The sequence below is a fragment of the Diadema setosum genome, chromosome 14 (genome assembly GCF_964275005.1).
Source record: "Diadema setosum chromosome 14, eeDiaSeto1, whole genome shotgun sequence".
In the NCBI taxonomy this organism is placed as follows: Eukaryota; Metazoa; Echinodermata; class Echinoidea; order Diadematoida; family Diadematidae; genus Diadema; species Diadema setosum.
In genome coordinates, this window is record NC_092698.1 from 877,139 (window position 1) to 902,518 (window position 25,380).

The window sequence follows — 25,380 nt, forward strand, 5'->3', positions numbered from 1 at the left end:
TATATGCAAAACAAACAAATTCTCCTTCTGTAAAGACACTTGCAAGTTTTGTAAAACACTTTCAATAATCACTTATCAAAGGTACAACCAGTTTTCACCACTGCCAACCTGTAGCAATGCATAAATATCACACATCACATTTTAGTACCGGGCATATAAAATTGTCTGTGTTACAAAATATTGTGCACATTGACCCTTACATACATCATGATATATCCTGCCATATTCTGGCATTTTAGCTTATGTTCAACAAGCAAAATTTCATACTTGAAATGTTGTGATTTTGCGTCGCATATTGGATGTGTGTTTAGATAGCCCTGAAGACTGCATTCACCTTTATAACAAAAGTGGTAAGCATACTATTCTCAATGTCGTTCCTTGATGTTACTGTTTGCATGCCGGCTATGCACATCTATACACAGCTGAATGTAGACGAATAGCTTTCTACTATTAGGAGTCAGCTCTGCAACTCTCTGTCCTGTCAGGTACTAATGATCAATGACTTGAGGTTAGATAAGTATCACTGCGGCATTCTCATTCGGCACAACAATCACCCTTGACTTCATTTAAAAAAAGTATAATCTAAGATACGGACACTCTATACGCACAGGTAGTGGAGTCCTGTCCAATGACTGCATGACATTAGAGTCGTGTTATTATGAAACCAAATACATGAGAGGAAAAGCCAGATCTTGGTATCCTCAGTGTAAGATCCCCTTACAGGTGTAGGTAATGTCAAATATGCTATAATAAAGGTCAGGAATCCAGCAAAGCACTGACAAACTGTACCATGGGACTGAGAGGCTTTAAGTCTGTTCTTTATCCTCTACACCCAAAACTGCATCATTTCACTGTTAATTTACCAACCTGATAACAAAACATTCACTCATTATAAATTACACCCGTGACTGTAAGATATCAAATGAAAGCTGAAACTTTGCTCCTTGCAGATTTCTAGTAGTTCCCATAGAATTCTATGTAACTTGCAAGAATTTTACAGTTTTGAAAATGCAAATGATGCGTGTAGAACAATGTATTGATCATGCTTTTCTTTGTGGGTTCTACATTGGAGGTGGCCGTGGTTTTTTCTGCGAAGGAGGGTAAGGAGGAAAAGGAGGAGGAGGAGGGGGGCGGTAGTCAGTAGGGTTCCCACTGGGCAGTGGTGGCTGGAAATCACTAAAGAGACCTTGATGATCAATGGTAGACAGCATGGGAGGCAACTCACTCACTGTTGACAACATGGGAGGCAACTCACTCACTGTTGACAACATGGGAGGCAACTCACTCACTGTTGACAACGGGGAGTACCTGGGTGGTGGAGGAGGAGGGGGCGGAGGAGGCACATCTTCCCGTGGTAGTGGGGGTTGTGGCTCTCGCTTGCGCCTGGAGTGTTTGTTGACTGGGGAGGAGAGGTGGGAAGATGACAATCTGGCTGGGTCTGGTGGCATCGGGAGGTCCAGCAAGGACTGGCTGCTCTGTGAGGAGGCCCTGAATGCCTCTGGCACATCCAGGGCCCTACGCTTACTTGGAGATATGGCTGGTGATGCATCTGAAGCACCGGACACATTGGGACTCCGTGAGTGTCTGTGGTGCCCATCTCGACTGCGGTGATGACGGGATTTGTGTTTGTGATGCGACCGGTGATGGTTGCTCTGGTCCTTGTCTCTGCCAGATTCTCTTGGTGAGCTATTATGGGGTGAATTAATTTTAAGATTCAGTTTTAGTGATACCTGGCCTGGTGACTCACAGCTGGCATTAGGAGTTTTGTTGGAGTCTTTGCCGTTACGCTCGTCACTGCCATTATTGAAGGAATTGGAGAGGCCTTTTATTTTCAGTTTGATTCCAGTGGAGGTGGTCAGGACAGTGTGTGGTGAACCAGTCTCCTCCAATCTCTGCCTCTTAGCTGGGGCCATATCACCACCTGCTTCACTGACATCATTTTCATGGGCATGCTTGCGGGATGAGGGTGAATGGTTGCGGTGCTTGTGAGAGCGGTGATGTTTTCTGTCATCTCTCTTGGATTTGTGACCTTCCCTCCTCTTTTCACGCTCTTCTTTTCTCTCACTGTGATCCCTCTTGGAAGATTGTCCATCCTGACAATCTTCTGGCCTTGAGAGAGGATGAGGGTTTTCCTCCTGGGTTACATGCTCAATTAAGTCCTTATTAATTCTTAAGTGTGTCTTATCAAGTGATGCCTGCTCTGCTTGCAGACTCTTCCCTGATGATGGAGGATTATCAACTGTTGTTTTAGGTTGTATTGTGACGGTTTCAGGCACTGAATTAAGCTGAGGAACATCAGAGACATTCAACCCGCTCTCCATTTCAAGCTCTTTTTCCAAGTTTGCTGAAAGCTCTTGGAATATTTCCAGCTTGATTTGTCCTTCATTACTCGTAAGATCTGGCTTTGGTGCTTGGATGGATTCTTTCTTGATAAAGGGTAGCTTTGAGATTTTGTCAGCATACTTGCTAGAGTCAGTACCACGGAGAGTGTGTTGCTCCTCTTTGACTCTCCTGTGCATTTTCTCATTCCTGTCTGAGATTCCTTTGACAGCATGGGCGTAACTCTTTTCCTTTAGCCCTGTACCTAGAGCATCACTAACATTACTCTGTAATAACCGAGCGCTAGAAGTTGCAGGATGCTCGTCGGTCATTTCTGGTGGTGCAGGAGGGTTTGCCTCTGGCCTTCTATGCTCTCTCCTGTCTCTATGGTCCCCGACAAGTCCCCTTTTGGCTGGGTCAATGCTGGCTATTGATGACAGAGCCTTGTCCTGAGATTTCACTTTGTGGGCTATTTGTGGGCCGGTTGGTTTGGCAGAGCTTGAGGGAGCCCTGCCCAGGCTTGCTGGAATCCTTTCCTGACCTGAGGAGCTACGTTCATGACTAGAGGGTAACCTCTCTGGCCCCGAAGGACCACGGGTGTGTCCTGAATGAACCTTGGGGTTTCCTGGCATTATTTTGTCAGAGTTGGAGAGAAGCTTTTCGTGACCAGAAGCATGCCGGTCATGACTGCTGGCTTGTATTCTTTCATGACCTGTGTGAGTCCTCTCATGAGGTGGATGGATTCTCTCATGACCCGTGGAATATCTCTCATGGCCTTGAGATCCTCGCTCCTTCCCACCGACACCAGGTGGAACACCCGGCAACTTATCTGGATAGTGTTTTGAGTCTCTGTGTGATGGCCTACCAGGAACAATTCCACTGACTTCAGACTTCTCAGGACGGCCCATGGCTGGTGGAGGTTGCTGCTTTTTCATTTGCATTTCTCGCTCTTTTCGCTCCTTCTCTTTACGCTTGTACTCCTCAAATGACACTTTGACAACCTCCTGTTTGGGTGGACCAGCAGCCGATGTAGACGATCCACTGCTCCGCTCCCGCGATGTCTTATCACTCTTCTGGGACGACTCCTCAAACTTTGCATCTTCAGAGTCAGAGAACTGATCGAAGCCAGACTTTGCATCGAAGGAGTACTCAAAAGGATCAACCGATGAGGTGGCGACTACCCCGCTGTCTACTGAGCCTTGAGATGATCCAGCAGTCTGTGGTTGCTGCTGCTGACTGCCATCTGCACTGGGTTGGTTCTCTTGCTTGGGCTTCTTGTTGTCTTTCCCAGAGTGCTAATAGTGGCGGGGAAAAGCACAGTTGGATCATAAACAGACTTGGACATATATGACATTTATACAAGATCTAAACTAACAAGTAGAGTCAACTCTACTAAATCAGAATTTCATAGGTCATAGTTGGGAGTAAATTTTCAGACCAAATAGTGAGAAGTGTGGTCACTAAAATGAATATAAAGTTATATGCTCAAAGTTTAGTCTCCGGTCCCAAGGTTTCACTTATGGAGAGTGGGCCATATATACCTCAGAATCTCTGACCTGTTGTATCACACATCTGCCTCATGTATGATAAAGAAAAAAAAAAAAATCAAAATTTAAAAAAAAGTTTGAATTCCAGGTAAAAAAGAAAAGAAATTAAAAGAATTGAGTGTACATTGCATTACTTAGTCTTGTGTCGTGAGAAAATAAAACCATTTGTAATTTCAATCACAAAGCCTTCTAATACCTAAACTACGAAAAAAAGAAGCTTTTAAAACCCTTGCTATTTTAGACGTTTGTTGAGTTTACCAACAGAGCTTTGAGCAGCTTTTAGTAAAACACATTTCTTTGTTTATAATGACACAAAGACTTCTCAAAATAATGAGCTTAGTCCGATCATGCCGTTTCAAGAGGAAGAGTCAAGACAATTGTTGAAAAATGTGGCACAGGATGCTATGTATCTTCTCTTTTTTTTTTTTGTATTACTCGCCCGGTTGGGCAAACAGATTTTTAAATTGTGACAGAACACTTGTCCAAACACGAATTTTACCTGTCTGAAAAGAAAGTCCAAAAATATGAGAAAATGATAGAGAAAAATCACTTGTAGGTCAAGGGCTTGATAAAACATAAACAGTTGAATGAACACCAAACATCGATTCAGACATGAAAACACATTAGAGAAACAAACTTAGTTTGATAGAGTGTTGGTGTTGCATTGTATTGGGGCTTTTTCATGCAAGTGTTAGAAAGTTGCTGAAATGAAATTACAGCACATTGCATCAATTAAACAGTAATCATCTTTGGTCTTCTGTATGGTTGACTTTGTGGGTTTGAATGGGGGAAAGTGAAAAAAAGGTGGCTTCAAAATGTTTCGCTTGCCCAATTCAGGCAAGCAATTTTTCTCTTTGTTCCAAAACACTTGCCCGACTTTGATCTTTGACTTGCCTTGGGCAATTGGGCAAGCATTTATGTAGCATCTTGTGGCATACAATCATGTTGCAGACACCAAGATTTCCTTCCCAAGCTATGTTTGGCCACCAGACATACCTTGTATCCCATAATTCTCTTCTTCAGCCGCATTGGACAGCGATCAATGATGGCAAGAAACTCTCTTGTCAGTTCTGGAAGAAAATCAAACACAATCGGATAAACACATTGCTATGAACTTGCCCAACAGTCATTAGTGGAGAAGACATCAGGAATACATCTACTTCTCACATAATCAGCATATGTGCCATTCATATGAACATGGCCCTTCTCTTAACTTTGTTGATTTTGACCAGTAACCAAGGATTGACCCTACAACGTATAAAGCAGCTACGTTCTGTGTACACAGTGCATTGAATGCCTGTAGCAATATGTGGAAGTTTCACGTCGTGAATGTTTCTAGTTTTACGGTAACATAATAACTGGACTTACCTAATGAAAGTTGAGCAAAAAAATAAAATTAAATTAAATTTTAAAAATGGCATTTTCAACAAGGTACAGTGACCCTCGCATCATCTTTTCTTTTTAATATTAAAAACTGTCGAGTGATTTCTACACTTCCTATGAAATCATAACACCATTAGTCATTTAACTTCAATCAACTTTAATATTATCTTACAAAAAGTGCAGTGAACTTTGAAATGTGACCTTGAGTAAATTTGCCAAAAGTCTGATCAGCGCATCCACTTCAAGTAGCATACTTGGGCTGGGTACCAAGAAAACTCACTGAGAGGTTTTTTGCAATAACGAGCTGTGACATAGATGGATGGCCAGATCTTATCCCCCCCCCCCCCCCCCCAAAAAAAAAAAAAAAAAAAAAAGAAAAAAAAGACTAAATGTCTATGGACATCATTCAGGGCGATTGTCATTATTGAAATATTAATTTGTAATCTAGTATACTTTTTTTTTCTATTTTTCCAATTTATCAAATAATATGGTTATGTGGATGGGATGCGACAGAACCACACCTTCAGTAAAATCTCCGTAACCTCCAACCCCCCCCCCCCCCCCCCACCAGCATCAATTATATTGTATACTAGATATTGCAGTGATTGACATGGGACAAAATTGTACCTGAAATCATGAATGACAGAATTCAGATAATATGCAAGGTTTTTCAAAGAACCATATACGTCTGTGCCATGCTTTCTTTTTGTCTTCATCAGAAATCACATCTAATCACTTCTACATTTTCAAATCACTTGGCTTCCAATTTCAGACAAACGTATGTTCAGTAAAATGTGTACCAAAACTTACCATCTAGAAGATTTTCTGTCACTGTTGGGTCAACATACTCCCACCAGCCTTTGCCATCATTGGACTTGGGAATCTGATGGGTTGAAAAATATCATAATACAAAAATCTTTGATCATCCATCTAAGGAAACCTGTCAATCAGCACCATTTCTGATTATTATTATTGACATTAATGTGTCATGTTACACATCATTTGAAAGCTTATGGTCTAAACTTTAATTTTCCATAATAATCTGAGTGAGGGCGCCCTTCAATTTTAAGTAGGACGCCCTCTTATGTCACATGATTATCATTGCAGACTTATTTCTACATGTTACCCAGTACCTCATTTTTCCACACAACATGCTCTTGCATCACAAAAAGGTCTCACAGATGGTGTAGAAAATTTATTCAGCTTTCAGATAATATGCTTTTTTCATCAATAGCATCAGTACTTTTCATTTTATGAACAAAAGTCTGTGACAATTACAACCTAGATTTCACACATTTTGTGTAATTTCTGATTTTATGAGTGATGTTGGCCTGAAAGTAGACAAAGCGTGTTTGTATCTTATCAAGCTGAAAATACAAATTGAATTGTGCTTTTTTCTTTTAAATTTATATTAATCTTGTCCTATGATAATGCCATAATGATAAGATAATCTAAGGATAAAAATTTTTATTGAAAATATTCAGACATCGGAGTGTCCATGCAGTCGTTGATCATCATCTATATGCTAGTCTACGACTTTCTGCACTTTCCTTATTGAAACAGAATTAACTTTCACAACAGTCATTTTCTTCATGATTAACCTGCATTGAACTGAAGTTTTGCATAGTGATGGTTTCATCATGTAATAATAATAAACAATCATACATACCCCAACATCAAGACTGTACAGCTTCAAGCTTAAACTATGGTTTCAATTGTATCACTTTCGTGAATTCGGGCCAAAGACTAAAAAAAACTCAGTATTGTTGGGAACAAACTTCTAGCAAGTTCTTTCATTTCCCACGATTTATAGATTAGGTAGAAGCAAGTCACCAGCAGCCACTTCTACAAGGGTACAAACTGTACCTCAAAGTAAGCACTTACAGTACCCCCTTTTATGCAAAAAGTGCCACATCAACTGGACACCCCCCCCCCCCCCATAAAAACTTGGTCTCAAATAGCCCAGTTAGAATAGGGTTAAAACCTCTCTCCTCCCTTTTCTATGAAATTGAACCTCCCAACTCTCATTTATTTCAATCACTCTTTGAATGGGTTTATGAATAGTCCAATTTGAACAAGTTATATCATACATCATTCTAAAGCTTAGAAAGGACTGTTTCTAACTATGCAGAAAAGTTAAAATTTCATTTTGGCCTACTTTTTGTGAGTTTTGAGCTGGGCAGTCCAAAATGAGTGAAACAAATAAAACCTACCAAGTTGAATCTTATTTATAGTACGTATCATGACATGACTGATGTATTTAAATGATTCCTTACTTTCTGTTTTATTGACAATTATGATAAATCAAATTTGGTATTATGGACATCTTTATTATGTGATATGGAGTGAAACATGAGGGCTCATATGCCTCCAGGTAATAAAGAATTTTACTTTTGTGAGCCCTGGCCCATGTATTATTCCCTTACATTTCATACATGTACACCTGAATCTATGTTATATTGCAGCTGTACAGCCAAATAAACAATGATGATGATAGTAATGATAATAACTAGAGAAGCACTCTGAAAGCGCAGACCTCCGCCAAGCAGCTCATTTCCACCAGTGATCATGTTCTTTCATGGAGATCAGTGATTTCCGCCCATATATATGAGTGCTACAAGTTGCCCGATTTCCCAACATAGGGGCTTCTTGTTATGTCATCCTAATGTCCAGCTGCACAGCGCCCCTCGCCTTACATGAAGCTTAAACTAGAGTATGCACTTTGGTGCGCGTATGAAAACCTAAAAAATGCACAGCTTCAACCCCCAAGTTCAATGACCCTACCTTCCAAAATATTGAAAATCCTTCATAAAATTCACAATTCCTGGATCACTACCAAACTTTAATCATCTGCTACTTGTGTCATTTTCAACCATTCTTGTAAGTTTAATCCAAATCCATTCACAACCTTTGAGTTATTTTGCACACAGGCAAACCAACAAACAAATGCAAATGAAAACATAACCTCCTCCCTTGGCAGAGGTAATAATAATAATAATAATAATAATAATAATAATAATAATAATAATAATAATAATAATAATAATAATAATAATAATAATAATAATAATAATAATAATAATGATAATAATAATGAAGATGATGATGATTACAATAATAATCTGGTACAAGAAATCTATTAATTCCATGTGTAATCTGGATAGGCACTGACCGTCCATTGTGTCCACTTGCAGGCAAGATGGATGCAAACACAGGCAACAACAGTCGGCTTGTACTTCAGGCAAAATGTAGTCAGATGAAGGCTAGAAAGGACAGAGACACAAGAAAACAAGATTTGCTCGTAAGAGCAAGTATCAAACTTAAACCTTAATACAATGGTGTCACATGTGGTCAATGTTCTACTTGTAGCATCAAGTTGAATGCACTTTGCCTGCTACTCAACCACTTGCACCAGCTGCCCAGATGTCACATGGCTTTTTGTCTTTCCCTTCCAGGCAGGAAGCTACTACAGGAATATCACATCCATCATTAACACTTCAGCTATAGAAAGCTTATGATTGAATTTGAATAATATCATGTCTATACTTTTATTTTTTTTCAATGGGGATGGGAAATATTTGTGTATTTCAATTCCAAGACTACAACCTTGTTATGTCTGGATATTTTTCTTTACATGCCAAGTGTTGGATTTTTCTCACAGGTCTGGAGTCATTACAAAGACCAACCAAATTACATCTGGACAGGGTGAGATGGGCTGCTGGTAACCTGGTGTTTACAGACATAGCTCCTATGCTGTCTTTCATGTGTGCTCTAGCTGAAGAAACAAATAATTACTACTTTCTAAGTGTTAAACTAGCAGCCACAAATTCTGACATGTTGTTACTAGGCGATGCATGAATCATGAAATTGGGAGTTGATATTTGAGCTGGTGTACAAGTCTCTCATGACTTTCTAGCTCCATCGCTGGATACACATACCTCCTGGCACCTGAAAGAAACAAGATACTGCAGAAGGAAAGTATGAATTATTAAGAGTGTAATAAAATTCTGTCTTTACCCTTGTATTTTTGCCTGACTGAAAAGTATATACACAATACTGTTATAAGTTTTAATCAAACTCTTACACACTTTATGAATGCAAACACCAGGTGATATTTTTTTCTCATAAGTTGGCACAAAGTGAATTCAACTTTCAGCTACAGCACTCATATAAGATATACCACACAATAGCTTATTTGATCACCTACAATCACTTACCTTGACCTCTCTATTTCAAGTTTAGAAAAGATAATGTTGGAAAGTTTATCTATTTAGTTTACGCCGATTCATATCTTCACACAATTGCATTCACCATCCAGTGCCCATACATGATTTTCTCCTAATTGTTGCATGGAACATATCATGCTATTTTGGATTGGGATGAAACAGTATAGGTCCAATCATGATTTGAGAATACAGCCGAAGTTCAGGGGGTCATGGGAGTCAGTACAAAATACCCCTTTGAAAAGAAGTGATAAAAACACTTTCTCTTAAAATTTTACTAAAATGCATGAAAAGTGAATAACCATGCACATTATTTCCCCTGATGTTTTATTCAATAGTATAAGAGCTTGCTGTTATCATTCTCATCAAAATAAAATAAAAACACATTAACATTTGCTGACTTTTACAAATCATAAGTCATTAAACAAAGTCTCAGGTTAAGTGGTTTAAACATCATGACCAAGGGGGGATTAGACGCTTATTAAAAAAAAAAAAAAAAAAAAAAAAAAAAAAAAAATCAATGCTGCAAGCTTAACATACAAATATGGTATGCCATGTTAAAAAGATTTGGACTCATCACAGTCACAATGGAGCTGTGTCTTCATTTCAGAGGTTAATGTTAATGTTTCATTAGAAAATTACCTTGAGCTAAGGCTGCATCCCAAATCATGATAATTTTTTTTGTTTCTTCCCAATAAACTCTATCTCTTCCAAGCTGAAAGTATGAGCATCAATTCAGCACCAAATTGGCAGAAAATCTATTAGAGTGAGATAGTTATAGCTGATACATTACATATGATCACTGCAGCATTATATTCTTCAGAGTTCAGATACTGCAATGGCCATACATAATATAGAGAGTTATGTGATCTCCTTTTTCACATATTTTGAATCACTTAAATGACTTTCTCTTATCACTTGAAAAGGAGAGAGTGAGAGAGAGGCAAGAGGGGCAGCCAACCTGTTGGTCGCCAAGAAATAGGAGCTCTGCGACAGGTCCTTGCTGGCTGCTCCGGGAAATATGGGTGATGTGAGCCAGGGGTCCATGGTGGCATGGATGGGGTGTCAGCACCAAGCGTCCACACGCAATGCCCGACCGAGGAGCAGAAGCGGTGCACACACCGTGACACAGAGGTGAAGCGTCACATCACCCATGATTGGAGGGGGGAGGCAGGGGAGCAGACAGGGGGAGACAGGAGACCATTAGAAACAAATCCTTTTCCTCTCCCTCATTTTCTTACAAGTGACTGCAGTCAACACCGCCTAATCAGCACGAGTCATTTTTTGATCTGACTCAGCTTTACTGCTCATTTTGCTTCGACACATTACACTCTAGATCCATCTAACATACCTGACCAAAACATTTCTTGAAACAATGTTGGTTAATGGACATTCACTCCGACTGACACATACAAACTTGTACATGTGACTGAATCACTAGACACATCTATACACCTTGTGAAGAAGGCATTACATTCCCTGATTATCTTGTCCAATCAGATAATTTTTCTGTGATTGATGATCACAGTAAAGAGTGATCCTTCCCCCTTTTGTGGACAGGGGAGAGAGTAAAACTGTTGCCTACGAAGTCTTCCATGATAAGATGAATTGGCAGGTATTGAGTAAATTTCATCACAAATTACTGCCAAACTTATGCAATTTCCATGTCAGATAGAAATATGCCAGATCAGATAACCCCTGATTAGACAGCAACAACTGCAGCACTTTCTTAAAATCAACCAGACTTTAAAATCAACATGAGCAGTAAAATTGCGTCTTTGGAATAATGCAAGCCAAGGTGCTAACAAACACTGAAGAAGAGGCCTCTCATCTGTCGAAGTTTGAGGCTGTTTTTTTCGCTTCGCATCACAAGAGTTAGCCTTCTCTTTATGAACTGAAAGAAAAAAAAAAATAGAAAGTTAGAAAAATGTTTTGTATGAAGCTGAATGGGAAAATTACTGACCTGACAAGCAATATCACCATGAATCCTACCACAGTTGGCAAATAAACCACTCTTAATAGTCTCTGGGAAGTTTGTTGTTATGCCAAATTTTAGTGCTTGAGCTTGGTAAGCTTCAGCTACATCACTTTTAAAACTGAAATGGGCACATTAAAATCTGCAGTGCAGCATTAGTCCTTGAACAGACACTCTGAAAGGATTTCAGTATGAAAATCAAGTCAAACATTACCATGACATGCTTTCACAAGGTCAGTTTTTCAGTACGATAAAAAATGGTAAGTGCCACTACAGTCTTCCTACCACAAAGGTAGTCATATATTCGTTGTAAACAGTTTTTACATGGACATTCATCACACTTGGATGAACAATTTTCCAACAAATAGCAGTTGCTGATGGTAAAAGCTCTGTATAAAAGCTTCAGCCAACTTGGTAAGACAGTGGAGGCAGGATGAATTTACAGTTGAAAGCAGCTAAAACTGGGGTTAGATGTGCATTTGTTCAAACAGGGGATAGTATGCCGTGTGTACTGTATTTATCAATTTCTTGGAAATTAAAATTGTATGTGCATACACCCTTGACAACCAGTAATCTCTTGTACCCTAGAGCAAGAGAAACTGAGAAATGGACACACACAGATAGATGCTTCACTACGACATACTGCCCTTGTGAGCTTCTTCTCAACTCATCATGTAATTATAAAGGTGTCAACTGTACTTCTCCCTTCCATCTTTTTGATTTTACTAACTAAACTGAAATATCTATCCATCTGAAATTTATCCCATTTCAAAACTACTAATAAAACAGATCCCTGTGACTTAACCCTAAAAAGACTGGGCTATTTTGACGCCTCGTAGGAGTGGGGGGGCTCATTGGCCCCCTCCCCCCCAAGATCTTGGCCATTGACCGCGTGATTGCAAGGAAAATTGGCACACGCGTCACCCACAAGGTAATCTACAAAACTGAATAGGTAATTACTTCACAAATATTCAAAATTATTTTTAATAAATTAATTATGCTAATTTATGCATGAATTAAAAAAAAAATGGCTGTAAATCTGTAATCAAAGGTCCAAAACTGCTGATTTTTAGTTTAAGTACTCTGTGTAGGATTCTTATCGAATGTACATTAAAAAAAAACGGCGGTATCAAAAATTTTTTCTTATGTATTTTGTTTTTAACATTTCTTATGTATTTCTTTGTTTTCGACTTTTTGTTTTTTATTGTTTTTTCGATGGAAATCATCAGCGACACTATTTTGATCATAAACAACATGAAATTTATTGATTTTGATCAGTAAAAGTAAAAATAATGATATATTTATGAATTTTGGTCAGAAACAGAATTTGCATTGGATTAGTACATGAAATCACGTTTTTGAGCAATTTCTGGTCTGACATGCACTTACAAAATATTGCGTAACTTCAGAACCGCGTACCCGGGCGTCGCAAATTTGGTCTCAAAAGTTGCGCAAGACTTAAAAGAAATAAGTCATAAAACGTCCCGCCGTGAGATTTTTACGTTCAGATTTATCGCGAAAAATGTCGAGGGGGGGCCTAAAAAGCCCCCCCCCCCCCCCCAGTCTTTTTAGGGTTAAAAAATGAACAATACTTGTACCAGAGACCTTGTCGGATCACTAATATAAACATGTAACATTCCCACACTTCACTCTGTGCAAAGACATAAGCAAAGATATAAGCCAATTTAACAATACCATACAACTTTTTTCATAGTCATTATGTCATTAGAAACGTATTATGTATGGGTTTACAAATACAAACTTTGGGAAGTACACTGCTTGGCACACTTGACAGGATTTAATAATGGAACTTTGCCTTCTGTTTGATGTTTAACCTGTGCAGTACACAGCACAGATTTCACACAGTATCCACTTATTCACAATTACTTCACACTGGAAAGATATTTGAGTTCTTTGTTTTGAATACTATTTTGACAACAAAGCAGCATGTACACAAACAGCGTTGTGTGCTTATGAAGGATTCAAAGTTTTCAAATCTGAATATATGACCGATTACAACCTTAAAGGGGCTGTACAGTACTGGTTGAGGTGGGGATTCATGTTTTGGACATTCTTAAGTGAGATAATGAGAAACCTCTTATGAAATATGAAAAAGCATGTAATTTTAAGAAGGATTCAACGTTTATTTGATGAAAATTGGTTTTCAAATGGCTGAGATATCCAAAAAAGTGATAATAATAAAAGGCGACAGGCCACAACTTTATTAGGATCTCTTTGTTTCACCTTGTTTTTGCATATCTCGGCCATTTCAAAACTGATTTTCATCAAATCAACTTTTGATACCCCTTAGAATTACATGCTTTTTGACATCTCATAGAGTGGTTTCTGAATATCTCGCAAAACGTTAAATGCTAAATCCTCGCCTCGACCAGAACTGTACACACCCTTTAACAAAGCTTGGCTACTTAATAAAAATGGGACAAATCTGATCAAAACATTTTGTTCTTCTTGAATTCCCCTTCTCCCCTTATAATACATGTGTATACGTTAATCTGACCAATAGACGAATGTGTTAAGACTGTTTGCAGGCACTGCAAAAAAGGTTTGTGCCTACAAACAATTCCTTACCTCTGATCATCTGTGTGCATTTAACAACGTGTGAGTGTGGGTGAACCACACCAACCTCGAAGCCTGCAAAAGATCGAAGAAAATACACAGCATGTTAAGCTTCACATACAACTTTTTCGAAGGTGGTATAATTTTTCCTAAGTAGTTCACATCTTCACAATGCATTACAAGAATGTATTTGATAAACCAAATATGTGTGGTAATTCTTAAATTCAAGTTATGGATATTTTAATAGCAAAAGTGAAAACTATTGTATGGCTTTGCCTGGACTGTTCTAAGTGCAATATACAGATACTTTGCAGGTGTCTCAAAGTCACTTGAATCGCCAATCAATTTAATATGACAATAGATTGTAAATTCAATGTTGCGATATAAAATTACCTACAGAATGGAAACCACCCATCTCCTTTGTTTGAGAACATCACTATACAGTTATCTTGCTATCTCATACAAGGCAGAATGGCATCATAATTATGACTGGTCTTAGCTTCCAAAGAATAATGTGAACTCCATATTTGTTTCAGATCATGTTGCATCCACTGCACTTGGGCAATATGATGGCATTCTTAAATCAAAATCCCTCCTAAGTTCTGCATGGTAAGCTGACTTTCTTGATTTACAAAGCAATAATGTATTAATTAAAACAAAACCATACCGAGAGTTTGCAGAATAATGCTCTCATTGATGACCAACTCCTGGGCTTGCGCTGCATAGGTCTACAATGAAAACAAAATGATTGAAAGACATACACATTAAATAACAAACAGAGAGCTAAAATTAAATGTGTAACCTAATCACACAGATCTGTTTTCTTCCATGTCCATCAGAAACGGGGCAGCCAATAATGACACATCAAAATCAAGAAGGTTGCAAAGAGCTGTTAAGAAGATACTCTCTTAAATTCATCTCAATTGTGAGTATTCCCAATCAGGGAGGTTTCTTAAAGGTATTAGCCCACATTTGTAAACCTGCAGCAATTGGTCTCATAGTTAGCATGGAGTTTGGGTATGATTGCAGTAACACCTGTGCAAAATTTCGTTCCAATTAGTCCATTACTTTCATAAAAATAAATGAAAATGCACCGTATGCATGCGTATAAAAACGCTCGCTAGCTCCGGTCCACGCGCGTACTACATGCATGCGATACATGTGTAAGTTAATGTACGTAGCTAGCCCGCGCTCGCAATTCGATTTTGGGTCGGGTTGACCCGGTTTGAAAATTGATTTTAAAACGATGATTTTCTCTCTTTTATCGAATGGTATAGACAAAGAGCAATAGGTGAGGTATGTTACTGTTATAACTTGTACTTGAAGTCATATTGGACCTGTTCTTTGCAGTTTTGATTTTCGTGGGTTTGCAAATGTGGGCTAGTACCTTTAACATTCTTGTCAGGTTATGAAGAGATAAGTTTTCACAAAGCCTCCAGCAGAATCTGTGAGCCTTGGGAGGTCTGCAGATGTTTTCAAAACATCACACATTTTCAGATATGTAACAACTGAGTTTGCCCTAAATGAGTACATCATTTTACATGGACACAGTGAAACTTACAGGAGCCTAATGCAGATTTAAGCAAAGGGTAGTCTACACGTGTAATATACCACATACATTGTACTTGAACATCAGCAGTTTCAACAATGATTGTTTGACATTCTAGAACAGCTGTCATACAAGTTATATTCCTTTGAGTTGATGGTCAAAGAATTGCAATCAATTCTTTATTTTCTCAAAGTACTGTATATGGGCAATTCCGCGGTTAGTAACGTTACATTTTAAGAAATTTAGATATTCATTTTTACTACTAAATCCCCGTTTATTCATTTCAAGTCAAAATCATGTTAAAAACATGTTCATCCTTCCCAGGTTTATGATATAGAAAAGAATGAATACAATCCAATAAATATTAGAATTGCTATGGCAACTAAAAGGGCTGGTTAGTAATGTTACGAAAAAAGGACATGACAAAAAAAATCAATGTCTTGTAAAAAAAAAAAAAAATGTGCAAAAATTCAAGTTACTTCAAACAAAGTGTTCCATTAATTTCAATTATTGCATCATGACAAATGTGACCCGCTACAACAACAGGATCCTAAAGTCGCTGACAGGTGAGCCGAGAAAATTGAGTTTGAAGTCAGATCACCAAAATCTGTCAAAACGTTTGGATTTCTGTTTTACATTATTTTGTAGTCTAATGTATCTTCTATCATCTGCCGAAATTTCGAAGCTAAATGATCAAAGGAAAGGCCTGAAAATAGCATTTTTCTGGGCCATGATTGGCTCGCCCGTCAGCGACTTTAGGATCCTTTTGTTGTAGCGGGTCACAAATGTTCATGCAAATATTTTTAGCAGTTCAACCGATAATTTATTAGGTAGACCCCCAAATGCTTGGTTAGTAACGTTATGGTTAGTAACCTTACTAAACGTTAGTAACGTAACGTAACGTAACGTTACAGTTAGTAACGTTACATTTGTCCGGAGTAATTCTGCAGGTCATTTCACCCTTTTGTAAATGTAATGGACAAAATGTTACGACATCTGTGTTCATCTTTTACCTTTTAGCAAAAATTTGAGGAAAAATTTTCAAAGCACCCCCCTGTAATTTGCATTTAAGTGAATTTCAGCGTCCCCAGTCCCACATGTACATTTTGAATGATGGTTTTAGATCTGGCAAAATCAGTAAATACGAAAAATAAAATTTACTGAATTTGAAAGACCTTAGTGATTGGTGAACATCCATGGCATTACATGGTGTAGTTGATACCTAAATTAAAGAGTAAGGTAAAGAGGCACATTTCTTTTATCCATGTCATGTCCACCTACCTGCGGAATTGCCATATGGCAAATATTTCGCGAGGTTTTCATTTTCGCGAGTCAGCAGCTATTCGCGAAAAAAAACGCCAAAATATTGACTCTGATCCTGATATGAATGTGATGTACACGTACACATTTCTCCGTTCAGTACAGGACTCCACGATCGCAAATTTAACCACTCGCGAAATCATCGGGAAATCTCGATTCGCGAAAATTTAGACTTGCGAAATAAATGGCGTATACGGTAATATTTCCCACATAACTTCAGGACATATCCAGGATATGATGCCCATACAAACCTTCAGTAAAAACATCTTCATGGAAACAGAAGAAACATGACATCTGTAACACCATGTGATCTGGTTGTTTTGTGAAGAAGCAAATACCTGCAACATAGGAGACAGTTTCAAACTGCCCTCCCCCCAGGCCACAATAGGGAGCTTTAGATTTTAGACGCGCGCACGTTCAAAGGGAAAAAAAACATGGTCTGAGCGTGCGCATTAGCGCACGTCAAGTTACTGCGCACGCTCAGACCATGTTTTTTTCCCTTTGAACGTCCGCGCGTCTAAAATCTAAAGCTCCCTAATATTATTGAGCAAACTACTCTAGAGTCTGCATTTTCATCCATTCCCACTGCAGTTTTACTGATCTGCTTGCTTTTGATGGCTACTGCTTAAATTTATTATCTCCTTTCAGTGAAGTTGATTCTACTTCAGGGATATACATCTCACCACCATAGCATACAAAGGCATACAACTGGTGTACTTAGTATCCGACCATTACTGTAAAGCTACACAAGATCTCAAGATTATGTAGGCAGTATTCAAAAGAGTGTTTGAGCCCATATATTTCACTCTTATCACACCATGGAAGCTCACTCCATGCACACAACCTTGGAGATTTTATGTTTTTAAACACTATTTTTTTTTTCTTTTTAATTTTTGATTTTTATTACCATTTATCAATGATCATTATCATAGATTTTTTGGAGAGTGGGGGGTCAACACTGGTCAAAGGGTCTTACGTACATTGCTCCTTGGGTCCAGAGGGGGCTCCCCCCTGTGCAGGCAGGCATGGCATACTCTGATAACATGCTCCAACTTGTGAGGCTGCTCCTCCACCTTGGCAGCAAGAAACAAAGCTGCTGCTGCTATGCTCTGTTGGTGTGAAAAATCAACAGACAAAAGAACATTGGGGAACATAAATGTGAAGTAAAATATGTACTCACATGTCCAAAATGAAGACAGAACAGGTGTTATTCACAATATACTGGCGAGAAGAATAGATGCACTTTGAAATATCTAGCATGAATGCTAATGTGCATAATGCTGTCTTGACCTTTTTTTTTTTTTAAATCAAAACAGCATGAAACATTTCATAATTTATGATCAGAAACTCTGTTGAAAATGAATAAATTTTCAAAGGGTATACTCGTATCACAATGATTTCATACTTACATTGCGTGGAAACCGGGTGAATGTGTGATACATGTAAAATCGGTGCATGTAAACAATTGCCGTGTTGATGCATAATTGAAATCTGTTAGAAGATGTCAAGGTAAAATTTAAAAGATTGCACAAAGTTCTTGTCCTAAAACTGCACTTGCTACAGGACCAAATATTGTGACATTTCCTTATACTGTACACTTGAGAATAATTGTACAATTGCTTATGCTATGCACTGATTTGAGCATCGCGATCCAGTGCACTTTTAAAATATAAATAAACAGCTAAGATCATTACCAATCCACATGTAAACTACAATTTAGTAGATATTCTACAGACCTGTATAATTTAGTTCTCGTTCTCCATTTTCAAACTGATTAGCCAAGTTGGCCTAGGTAGTTTGTGAGCATGAGTGTGCAGACTGTATCCATATGCACATTGTGAGTCGATGTGATGGCAATCTGACATGTGTTGTAGAGCTATCGCCATCGATGGCAGCTTTCTGCCCACAATGCATCGAACATATTGACTGTAGCGACACGCTTACGCACATATTCAAATTCATGAAATTCTTCCGTCGAGATGTTTTCATTGCAACTGATTGACAAATTGCCCTACATCGACGTAAATAAGCACTGAATTGATCAGTGTTTTAGTAGTAGCCATGATAAAAAATCATGGGCGTACATACTCGAGCAGGATTCGAACCTACGACCTCCTGATCACCGGACAGGCGTCATCTCCACTAGACCACCGAGCTTTCGCCCGACAGTAAGTGTTGGTTCTAATCCTTATAGCATGCAGCGGGTACTGCTTTGTTATTCAAATTCATGAAATTCTTCCGTCGAGATGTTTTCATTGCAACTGATTGACAAATTGCCCTACATCGACGTAAATAAGCACTGAATTGATCAGTGCACATATGTACACACAAACACACACCACTAGCTCCCTGCATCGGGCGCTGCATGCACACGCGATCTACTGTAAAACGAGGAATGTTCGCATGCATTTTAATTTTGCAAATTTCGCGAGCCAAGAATCACGAAATTAAAATGCATGCGAAAGTTCTTGTCTACACTATATGCATTGAACGCCATTGGCAATTCGCGAAAATTTAATGCCACGAAAAAGGCTGTCGGCTCCAATTCGCGATAATTTCATGCCACGAATATATCATGTTTTACAGTATACACTGTAAAGGCCATGTGACAGCGATGGGCGTTAAATTTACACACTGCATGATCTGAGCACCTTTGCGTGGATGTTACTATGGATCTTGCATAGCGTCGCCGGTCACACGAGCCGACGAATCCCTCAGGTTTGCGTAAGAATGACAATTCGAGAAAATCGCGTTTGAAGTTAACCCATTTTTTACTTATGGTTGCTACACTTTCATGTCTATAATTTCCAATTATTTTTGTAGTACATCATACTTCAATTCTTGCTCTAACTTGTGAAGTTTTTATCGAATTGTATTGTTAACAAATAAGCGGGAAATCGTCAAAGAGCTGCATGCATGTATTTTCGGTCTGCAAAGAACGTTGTCATTTTCCATGTGTGTCCATATGTACATGTACATTGAGCGTTGTCATTGTCAACGCATGTATTACATAGTACGCGCACTGTGCACGCGGTCAATGAACTGTTGAATCTCAAAAACTACACGCAAGTCAATGCGCACTGATTCGTCGGTTCGGTGACCGCGCGTACTAGTCCGCGTACTAGTACGCGCGGTCACCGAACCGTCAAATCGCCTGATTGTTTAACACACGCGTCTATGGGGAAAACAAATAATTTTCACAAATGGAATTACATACTTCTACAAAAGTGATAACTACGTAAAAATTACACTGAATTACACACTGAGAATTTCAGAATATGTAGTATGGAATGTCTACTATCGAAATGATTGAAAATCTCAAAATCTAACATTTGACCCAAAATCAAATGATTCGTCGGTTCGTGTGACCGGCAACGATATGATGCCACGCCTAAAATGTTCGCTGCGATCAAAAAATTAAAACAAGGGGTGTCTTTACACCAATTTGTTGTCAGTTATGTACCAGCGCTCTACTATATCATTAACTATACACAGACCTGTCGCTGTACACAAGTGTAAGTCGCGACAGGGCTGTACCGTGTGGACGCTACGTAATCTTATAATTCCAGGGCGCCGATTCTATTTTGAATTTACTGCACCATATTTGTTACTAAGACTACATAAGATGAAAACTTTACCTATTTAGCTACCGTTTTCAGCTATTGATATTGACATACATATTTCACAACTTACCAGAAATGACACCTTTTTTAATCCTGTACGCTGAAGAAATCCTAGAAATCGCAGAAATGATTTGAAATGTCGGCGCAGCACTGGGCAAAGGGGGCGCTGTCGACCGCGTGGGCGTACAAACTCTAGCAGGTCAGCGCAGTTTGTATCGTTCAAAGCTGGGAAAGATTTATTTTGAATCGCCCAGCGATGATCACAGCATTCCGGGTTAAGATTGGACTTTTTGCTCAGTGTATGTTGCGTGAGGGCTCACTATGGACTGAAATACCATGCTCATAGTCCAAGCATCTCAATTCACAGGAGTGATTAGTAAAATTTGTGATAAGAATGTAGAAATTTTCAACAGTTTTGTTGTTGTGTGGCTGTGTTCGAGGGGTTTACTAGATATGTGTATGGGGTTTAGTAGATATGTGTATCACACGGCGTCTGGTCGGGCTACTAGAACCTACAGTAGGCCCTATATCATATGATATGGAGCAAATCTTCCCGTTTCATACATGTATGATACCAAATTTTGTAGGAATCGACAGCGGCATGGACTGCAGATTTTGCAATAAAAACGAAATTTGGGACAAAAATAAGGGGTCAAAGCAGCGCAGACATGCGGCTCCATTGCGTTCTATGGGACTTGCATGTTCTTAATCTTAGATAGGGGCGCATTGTTGTCTGAAGGTTGGCAGTGCGCAATCGGACACCCTACAGTCGCGTTGCATGCCATGCCTGCACACTAAGGTTTGGCTGCCATAGGCCATGTACACGGTTTAAGCAGCGCCTCAGTCAACACAGCGCAAGCGCAGATCCCCGACATGCATAATTCATGCCGCCCGAACTGCACCGAGAATGCCTGCCGCTCCACCACTCAACTCCGGATTGCGTACAGAATATCGATATCTCGACTATCGGCTGTGCAATCGCAGCAACGAGAGAGCTAAAAATATCTTGGCCTCTTCTCTCTCGGACTCTTTCCGCTCCGTGATGCGCATGCCAGGTCTTAGCTCGTTGCTGATTGGCCGAACCACGACTGCATTGGCCATGTGTATTGTGAGCACTGTGTCTCGCTGCTGCATCGCTAGCATGCACAGCGCGTGTAGTCACTGCACGCTATCCCGCTCTCGTAACCCGTTTGTATGTACCCAAACAGCCTCGCAGCGCACCGCTAGTATCGGGTAGGTCGCTCGCTACGGAAATCTAACATTTTCAACATTGATCTATGCACTTCAAACATCCTGGTACATACATTGCACATACTTGCACACAGTAAAAGTAGTATCAAAACACAGATAAATCGCTCGAGAATCCATCAAAAAATATCACGAGGGTGAAAAAAAATTGCATGAATGACCAAAACTACTCCTTTAATAACATATTCTTGGCACAGATTGCCGGAAAATTCCATAATATAGGGCGAAATTATAAGGAAAATCTCTGTCGTTTTCCAGTAAGCCACGGAGGTGTACATGGTATTAACGTAAAGCTTATGAATGGAAGAAAGCGATGATGTCATTGTCGGAAGGCATTGTGGTAGAGCAAGCCGACCAATGAGGGAAAACCTTTCATAGTTGAAAGCGATAGCAAGCCAATCATCAACCGATACTAGCTTGCCGTCGTCTGCTATGGTAGGGATCAACGGCATGGTGCATGCAGTGCGTTGAGTGAGACATGACGTCCTCGCTCGTGAACGGTGGGAGTGCAAACCGTAGTGCTGCACTGCACCCGTCTCTACTCGATCATGCCTAACACAAGGGTGTCTGGTAGATTTTTGCAACTGGAGAAATACACATCATTTCACACAAAAACATAAATATCCATGATGTCCATTGTTAACATAATACATGTGCAAAATTTCTCACCATATTCATAAATAACGGTGAAGTTATGAGCAAATAAAAACAGGGTATTTTTCATCCTCACGCTGTTAAAACCTTGGCAAAAAAGTGGGTCGCGAGCATAATGAAAATTCACTGTCAAGCGCACTCCAGTGGGCGGTGCTATTCACTTCATTTATCACATTCAAAGCGCGCATGTTTCTAAGGCTAAGCGCACATCCTTGTCAGCTAGCACACCTACCCAGTAGCTAGCTGCAAGGCCCGCTTCGATCCCGCGGCACAAACTAGTCAGTGGCCCATGTGCATCGCTATAGCTTTTGGTCTACAGATTGCATGGAGACGCGCACATGTACTCACATTACGTACCGGCGGTGCGCTATGCTGTGCGGAGGCTGAACAATCGTACCTATGCATGCAAAACAGACTCGACTGTTCTGGAGCTTTGCGTAAGTGCGCGCCGTAACCATGAGTCATGGCGTGTAACTATGTGTCTATGACTTTTAGGCCCCGCCTCACTTAGTTCGCTGATGCTGTTATTATGCTGATCGATGACAGGGTATCTTAATCGCTATTTCGCGGGTTGATCCCGTAGAATAAGTGAAAAACCAATGCTATTTTTGGATTCAGCACCATTGAATCCTCCTACACCAGCCTTGTGAGTTTCACAGTCAACGGAACAGCTGAGTTATAGCGATGTTTAGGCTTAAATCTAAATTTAGGTAGCAATACGTCTTGATATCTGAACTCATCATAGGACGAGAAGAATGAGACCACCACAAGCTTTCATATGATACCAAATTTATGGGGATTTGTTCCCGGGATGAACCCGCGAAAATGCCTGAAAGGTGATTTTAAGCCAAAATTGTGGGTCCACTTTCCGACCAAACGCGCGCCCTACGTTTGCCCATTGCCCAACACGCACTGAACGCAGCTGGTAGTCGTAAGTTTATTTGAAAATGCTAGCGCTGTTGCAACCAAAATGTGACTTCCATGATATCATATGTATCGAAAAGTCTAATATGATAGATTTCTCTTATTGTAAAAAAATGTTTTGAAGTAGTTTTATGCTCTGTAAATGCATACAGACCTACACTGTAGGTCAAAGATGACTTGTGAACTCGCGACTTGTGCATGAATTTTGAAGGGGAAGAAAAAGTACATCGCACTACCGACGCCCTACTAACAGTAACACTATAAAGTTTACAGGAGGAATTGAAGGGCACTAATGGTAACCAACGGTGTAGCATACCAGAAGTACTTTCATTACGCATACACAAGTCACCGACACATGCACACACATCCAACGTGAGATCCCATCCCACACACCTGCACACACACAGAAACACATGCTGGCGACCTGCCCGCCAACTACTCAACTCAGATTTGCATGCATTGCTGCTTGATTAACGTTAGGGTAAAATCTTGCACCCAATAGGCCTATTACTTTAGTAGAACACTAAATAGGGCCGTAAAGTGCTGGACTACCTGGAATTTTGGCGCAACTGCTTCTTCAACTTGTTTCTTGAGGCCAGGTCCACAACCAGGATTAGGCCTATTAATACGCCTAGCTAGATTTACAATAGGCAATATAGAGTAAAATATCCCGTTTGCGGCAGTTTAAGCATTGTTAAGAGTTTTTCCAACTTGTAAACAAATCAGGCATATTATTTTCAACCATTTCATATATCATAGACAAGATTATTCATTAACGCAATTGTTTTCATGAAAGAAATTTACCATTGACCAACGCAGTTTTCATGATTTACCATGGCAAAACCCGGCACAATTTTCGCCGATAAGGGCGATATGCGACGTAGTATTTCTGCTTGCGGCACGATGTACAATCCCTATGCAATACGCGCGTGCTCCGCGATCTTTAGCTGAACGCCTTCACATGTCTCGCGAACATTGCGTAAGCGCCAATTCCCATTGCGAAAGCACGTGAAAATAGCGTGCGCACATGCATTGGCCGCAAACAAGATCGCACTTCTGGCAGTGTTGTTGATGTCTTTCTCGTGTTTTTCTCATTTTTTTCGATGGTAACATCCACTTTCTGAAAAAAATGGCGGCCCACATCGGCTCGCGAAAATTCTATTTTTTACGTGAGGATATGTTTTCAAAATCCATAAACATCGAGAAACGAAAAAAATCTAGTTTCTTGGACCATTGTTTCTTAACTGTTATGTTAAGAAGTACCGAAAATTTCATTTTGGATGCGATATGTTGTCATTTAGATGAGAAAATTTCACTTTCGTCAGAGATCGTGCCCATTTTATCGGTTGGTTTTTGTTGATTGCTAGTGTGTTACTGTTAGTATATGTGTAGTGTGCATGTAACAGTGCAATGCTGTGTTTAGCTGTATATTACCGTGTATGTTGTACCTGCCGCGAACGGCTGCACAGCTGCTTACTGACGCAGTTACTCTAGACCAGACCTAGTAATTTATGCTAGACTCAATTCTTTTTAAGTTTTCCTGTAATTTTGGTGCACTAATCTAAGTTATGGAACATGAGACATGAGATACAGATACGACAGTTCACCAGCGCCCATCATTGCACCATTTGAATTTATGTGTTCTAGACCAATGTCTCAGTGAGAGTGTATGGGAGCGGCAGACAGGATCAGGACAGGTACAGACAGGTAGACCCGATGCCGGCGATGGCAATGACATGCGTTTCATTGCCATTCGCTTACATGACATGCAAGTTACGCCATGTTGGAATTACAATCTACACTTTGATCAAGGATACACTTGTAGCCGCTGACCCATATCCTGAATCAGATTGGCAGCCTGCTGGCGATATGACAGCTCTTTCTCTGGATCCAATCCACATTTTATTGATGGACTGTTTAACAGTTGTTCTCTTGAAAAATACCAACGGTCGGGTTTCGTCGCCATTAGTCCCGTACCGGCGAGATATCCAAGAGACAGCGCATGCGCATTTCTTCGAATAACGTAATTTCTCGTAGA

At 39.7% G+C, this 25,380-nt stretch overlaps 1 protein-coding gene across 3 annotated transcripts; it reads right to left on the minus strand.

The window, feature by feature from the left end:
- Positions 1-797: 797 nt before the first annotated feature.
- LOC140237460 (uncharacterized) lies at positions 798-25,323 on the minus strand. Of its 3 annotated transcripts, XM_072317386.1 has the most exons (11): positions 25,160-25,320; positions 18,303-18,384; positions 17,874-18,002; positions 14,692-14,752; positions 14,037-14,099; positions 10,434-10,479; positions 8,422-8,512; positions 6,060-6,132; positions 4,863-4,936; positions 1,247-3,614; positions 798-1,216 (listed from the first exon to the last, which is right to left on the minus strand). In XM_072317386.1, the coding sequence occupies exons 1-11, from the start codon at positions 25,306-25,308 to the stop codon at positions 1,062-1,064; spliced, it is 3,291 nt and encodes a 1,096-aa protein (XP_072173487.1). In that variant the 5' UTR covers positions 25,309-25,320; the 3' UTR covers positions 798-1,061. The 3 variants fall into 3 exon arrangements, with proteins under 3 accessions (XP_072173487.1, XP_072173489.1, XP_072173488.1); XM_072317388.1 differs by having other exon boundaries at positions 798-3,614; positions 25,160-25,323; XM_072317387.1 differs by lacking the exons at positions 10,434-10,479; positions 18,303-18,384; positions 25,160-25,320 and having other exon boundaries at positions 798-3,614; positions 17,874-17,951.
- Positions 25,324-25,380: the final 57 nt, after the last annotated feature.